This window comes from Octopus bimaculoides, chromosome 26, assembly GCF_001194135.2.
Source record: "Octopus bimaculoides isolate UCB-OBI-ISO-001 chromosome 26, ASM119413v2, whole genome shotgun sequence".
NCBI classification, from domain to species: Eukaryota; Metazoa; Mollusca; class Cephalopoda; order Octopoda; family Octopodidae; genus Octopus; species Octopus bimaculoides.
Genome location: NC_069006.1, coordinates 11,509,627 through 11,515,934, shown reverse-complemented (window position 1 = coordinate 11,515,934; position 6,308 = coordinate 11,509,627). Strand labels below are relative to the sequence as shown.

Sequence of the window (6,308 nt, the reverse complement as noted above, 5' to 3'; positions counted from 1 at the left end):
ATATATATATATATATATATATATATATATATACACACGCACACATTCTTATATATACACACAGTATATACATACGCGCACACCTCAGTACGTATGTAGATGTGTGAAGCCCTGAACAAACAAACGTAATCATGCTGTCAACTAACTTAGATCACAACAGTTCGATGAGAGAGAAAGAAAAGAACTGCATGGCAGCCACTACTTCCATTACCAATAACAACACCATCAGCGATTGTCACAACATTAATGACCATACCAGCCACAACACCGATGTTAGTTGTAGCAGGTGGCAGTCGGGTTATTTTACCAACAGGAGTATACTGAATATATTGGTTCTCGTTCTGGTGTCCAGTTGGTGTTTGTCCAGCTGCCTGGTTACGGCCAAGTCGTTGAATATGGATACTGTCGATAACCTGGCCGTACCTGACCACTTGGACGGTGTGAAAATGGAACAAGATGGCCATTTAAACCAGAGGTTCCGACAGGAAATATTCATGGGAGACCTGGAGGATTTGGACGAAATGCCGTATGAGGCTCGACGAGCTAAACTTGATGAAGTCTTTGAGAAGTATGTTGTTATTTTTATCATCGTTGTTGTTTCAAATTTTGGCACAAAGCCTGCAATTTTAGAAGAGAAGGCCAGTCAATTACACCAATCCCAGTGTTGACTGGTACTTTATTTTATTGATCTGGAAAGGATAAGATGCAAAGTCACCACTTCGTTCTTATGGGGTCGATAAAATAAGTACCAGTCAATCACTGGGTTCGATGTAATCGACTAGGCTTCACTCGTAAAATTTGAAGCTCTGTGCCTGTAGTAGAAAGAATTTCTATTGTTGTGTGGTGGTTTAAAACCCGTCCCTCCTACATCATGTTGGTTGGAGTACGTGGCCTTGTGCCTCAGTGTGTTCGGCTCAACATCATAATGTCCTGGGTTCGATTACTGGACTGGGCGTCATGTTGAGATCTCCTTCAACAAGTCACTTCATTTCACATTGGCCCAATGTACTCGGCTGTAAATGAGTAACCTGTCAAGTGCTAGTCAAAGGTTGAGAGAATCAAGCGGGTATCTGTCTGGCACCTAAAACAATTTGCGAATACATGGTACATGTTACCAAGCATGGTACATGTTCGTGAGGGCGGCTGGCTTTAAAAAATGCCAGGTCTTTATCCACAAGACTTATGATCAAAGATGTTCCGGTTGTGGCCATCCTGTCATTTATTTAAATGCTGTACATCTTGAGTGTAGAGCAACGTTGTCCACTTCAGGTCAGCCCTCATCCGAAGAGCTATGACCATCCATGTCTTTTATTCAGATGTGTATCTTGGGTATAGGGCAACATTGTCCACTTTAGGGCAGACTTCATCCAGAAGAGCAATTATCAAAGGTGTTTGAGCTGTGACCATCCAACCTTTTATTGAGATGTTGTGTAGCTAGGTGTGGGGTAACATTGTCCAGTTCAGATCAGCGCTTATCTAGAAGAGCTATGATGCTGTGTTCCAGGTGTAGTTATCCAGTCTAAACTTTTGTCAACCACAGTGTATCTAGGGACCACCTTATCTAATATAATCTGAGGAAGATTTAGCTGCTATTTCTAACATGTTGTGTGACACCTAGAAGTTAACTCGTTTAAATTGTATATCATTTATATGCATAGGGCGGGGAGCTGGTAGAGTCGTTAGCGCGCCGGGCAAAATACTTTGCATTTCGTCCGTGTTTACGCTCTGAGTTCAAATTTCACCGTGATCGATTATGCCTTTCATCCTTTCGGGGTCGATAAAATATGTACCGGTTGAACACGGGCCGAAATTGCTGGCCTTGTGCCAAAATTTGAAATCTGTATTACATACGCGCGCGCACACACACAAACCAAATAAGCAGAATCAGGGTTGTGTCTTGTGGGTGTATACAGGTGAATATAGTCAGAATACAAGCCACACTAAAGTAGGTAAAGTTTATTTATATTAATTCTATTGTTGCAACATCCTTATATTTAATCTGGTCGTATATAATCTAGTTTTATATCTGATAATGGACAGTCAGAAACAGATTAAGTCGGATTAAAGTCGAACGTATTAATGGAAGTAGCCATTGAGCTTGTATTTCGTTATGATGCTGACAGCACACGTTTTGTGACACTACTACCATAACAACACCTGTTATATATACAGTTTAGCTGTTATTTCTAGTGACCACATATGAAACTTTCTCAATGGCTCTGTGTTGTTGCTACTGTAAATGTTATTACAATGTTGTTGCTGTTGTCAGCCTCTTATTTCCTGTATACATTCCACTATATATATATATATATATATATATATATATATATATATATATATATATATATATATATATATATATAAAACCTTTTCCCTTCACAAAACCCATCTGTTTAACTCTGAAATTTGGAGTTTGAGGCAACTGCTAACGATGTACGTTTTGGCTCCTTACGTTCGGAGTTCAAATCCCATCGAGGTCAACTTTACTGTTGTCAACGGATGCAATAAAGGTTTTGGAGGGAGCAATTTCATCTTTGAGTGGTTAATAAAATAAAGAACCAGTCCAAGACTGTCGATTGGCCTGACTATCAGGACATTAGACAAAATGGTTTGCGTTCTGTATTTACCTTTGACGTCCCAAACCCCGGCAGCTTTTGCGGGTTTTCGCGGCATAACTACAAATTAGTACCCCACGACTTTGTTCTTGCATAACTTTCGAAGGAATGTGTTTTTAATAGAAATTTCCAGAGATATGTGTACGAGAATGAAGAATGCAATTATGTTGATAATATTTTTTAAAAAAGTACATTGAGAGGAGTGAGATGATTAGATAATGTTCATCGTCTCAATTGGCCACGCTTTGGAATCCAGCAAGAAAGCGTAATGACGGTTGCTTTCGATAGAACCATATGAAGGAGCTACCCGAGGACTTCTAGGAATAGTGGACTGAGAAGATGAATGGCTGGATCATTCTTTCCTTTACCCTTTTTGTTTCCTCCTAACTTTCTTTAAAATTCATATTTTTAAAATGGCATTTTGTAGAAATATATTTTCGAAAGTTTAGATTGGTTTAATGTAATTGTCTTTTACCTGTTTCAGTCATTAGACTGTGTGGCCATGCTACGGCACCACCTTGCAAAATTTTTAGTGGAATTAATCGACTCCAGTACTTATTTTTTATTAAACCCGTTACTTATTCTGTCACTCTCTCTTGCCAAACCACTAAGTTATGGTTGTCAAGTGGTGGTGGTAGTAGTGGGGAGATAAACACACACACATACATATATATTTAGATACAACAGGCTTCTTTCAGTTTCAGTTTCTCTCTTCCAAATCCACTCGCAAGTTGACCCAAGGCAATAGTAGAAGACACTTGCCCAAGGTAGTGGAATGGGACCCGGAACCATGCGGTATAGGAAAATAGGAATCAAAGGGCAAAAAATGGTTGAGAATCACTGGATTATAGAATCATGGTGTTTCAGATGACTTTTCCTGTTGCAGATCTGAATGACCAACTGGACAGGTCTGTATACATTTTCTTCCATCACCTTAGGACTTTCAATTGATGGAATGACAAAGAAGGTCACCATAAAGAAACATCTGTACATTATTGGATTGCAGTGATAAGCATTTGCATGAGTACCACCCTCTGAGTCTCCGTGATTAATGCTGAGTGACAGGCAGAAGTGAGATGACCAGTAATCACATGAAACCACACATTTTACGTCAGAGTGTTCCTCTCCTAGAGGAATGCTGTGACAGCAGCTAGAAGTCCCTCACTCCTGGTGATTTTACTGTGTACAGCTGTCGGATGGATGACAGTTTTTGTTTATCATACAACATGCATACATACGTACATGATGATTGCCTCATCTTGTCAGATAGTAACCATCTTACGTTAATGAACAGTGAGACATCTGTACATCATTGGATTTAAGTGACAAAAGCTTGTACAACACTTTTGCCATCCTCTTGGTCACCATAGTAGGTTCCAGTGACAAGAATTGTAAGATGAATGGGGCTACTTTGACTGCAAACTTTATACTAGAGCATATCTCTCCTAGAAGAGCTACCTTACCTACGGATTTGACAAAAATAACGGGAGCCTCCTCTACTCCTGTCAAATCTATTTAACCCATACATGGGACCCTGATAGTACCACCATTCCTGGTCAGAACAGACCTGGGAGGAATGGTAACGAAGGGGTGCCTTCACACTCCTCACAAGTCCAGAACTTCTGAACTGGAGCCTTACCACTAGATGCACACACACACATATATGAGTTGAAGTGAAAGGCGACTGGAAAACAGCAAATGTTGATGGTAGTGGTTGCAAAAATATGAGAGATGAGAATGCTACACAGTCCTCAGATCTGTTGGATACTATCAAATGGTCTACTAAACCATGTCACCACGGAACAAGATGAGGATGATATGTACATATAACGGGATTGTTCCAGTTTCTTTTTACTGAATTCACTTGCAAGGTTTTGGTCTGCCTGGCGCTTATAACAGAAGACACTTGCCAATGTGCCATGCATTGGGACTGAATGCAACATCATGTGGTTGCGAAGCAAACGTCTATATTTTTCCAAAAATATTATATTTAGGACCCCATTATCCAGTACTATGATTTTGAGAGAGATTTGGCTATTTTCTCTAACTCATTCAACAACCATTTACTTTTAGTATTAGGACTACAATGTTTGATTAAATGGAGATTTGGTTGCTGTTTCTAGCTTGTGGTACATGGGGATGAGGAATCTATTTTGTATCAGGGAGACATTATCCAATATGTGATTTGAGGGAAATTTGGCTGTTATTTCTATCAAATTCCCTTCTTATCTGAGTTGACAGAATGACGTATTTTGTCATAGAGTCATAATCCATCATCAATGTTGTGTTTATTTCCATTTAAGCCTTTGGCATTTAAATGGGCCAACTCTCACACTTACCCTACAATGTCGTTCTAAAGATAAAAAGTCATGTCATTGAAATCTCAGCTTTGAGTTGGTGTGTGATCAATTCAAAATAATGTATTATATCTGATAGATTAATCTAAAAGCTAAAGGGTTAATTGTTACTCGACTGAGTCAACAAAAGGGCCTCTAGAGAGCCACTGGTTCTGCCAGAAATAACAGCCACACCTCTTGAATAAAAAAAATATGCTGTCATAAAAAAAAAAAAAGAACAACTCTTTGATGTTAAGTCTTTGACCATCTTAGGCCTGTTGGATTGGCCAACCCAAAGCTGTAGTAGAAAACCCTCGCTAAAAGTGCCATGCAATGCAACTGAGCCCCAAAACTATGTTGTTATGAAGTAAATTCCCTTGCCATACAACTACTCCCCCTGCATTACTAATTCCACTTCAAAACATTTAAACATTTTATTTAACACTCTGCAGTTTTATTTTTCTTGTCACTCTACTGAATTGCGTTAATAAGCAAATTGTTTTAACGGTTAAATGCGTTGGTGTTTGTCCCATCTCTCTCAAACACATACACACACACATCTCTCTTACCCTCTGCCACTTTACTCTTTTCTGCAACACCATCTTTCAACCACGTTTACATTTGCAGTCTCAGCAATTCTCAAGGATTAAGAATTCTATTTCCATATCATTCCAATTAATCTTTGACAAAAACAGAAAAAAAAAATGCATTGCTAGAGATTTTCTTTAATTTTTAGTTCAGAACACAACAGCTTACTTTTTTAATATTTCAGAGCAGTGTGTACATATGTATATATATTATGTCTGTACATAAATGTGTGTATGCATTTATAATGTTTCTATATATATATATAATATATTGGTGAATGCATGTAAATGCGTGTGTCTATATGTAGGTGTGTGTGTGTCTGTATGTAAGTGTGTGTGTGTGTGTGTGTATGCACTCACATCTGTATGTGCTTAGTTATTGTCTGGCCTCAGTGTTAAAGAACGTGACATACATTTATAAGCTAATTATGTATATGTCTGTATGAATATATGTATGTAATATACATATATATAGTTAGCTTATAAACATATGTTTGATTATCTAACACTGAGATCAGATAGTAAGTGGCTGCAGATTACTGTATGTGTGTATGTATGTGTATATATTTAGTGTGTGTGTGTGTGTATATATATACACACACACATATATATAGACATATACATATATATGTATGTGTATATATATATATATATATATATGTATATATGTTTAGTGTGTGTGTGTGTGTGTATATATATATACACACACACATATATATAGACATATACACATATATATATATATATATATATATATATATATATATATA

The 6,308-nt window shown here is 37.8% G+C and overlaps 1 protein-coding gene across 1 annotated transcript in view; it reads left to right on the top strand.

Annotated features, from left to right (window-relative positions):
- The first annotated feature begins 14 nt into the window (after positions 1–14).
- Positions 15–6,308, top strand: part of LOC106882357 (45 kDa calcium-binding protein) — a 24,045-nt gene continuing 17,751 nt past the window's right edge. The window contains exon 1 of the mRNA XM_014933010.2: positions 15–568. Within this exon, the coding sequence (XP_014788496.1) occupies positions 132–568 (437 nt within the window). The 5' untranslated portion in view covers positions 15–131. The remainder of the gene's footprint in view (positions 569–6,308) is intronic.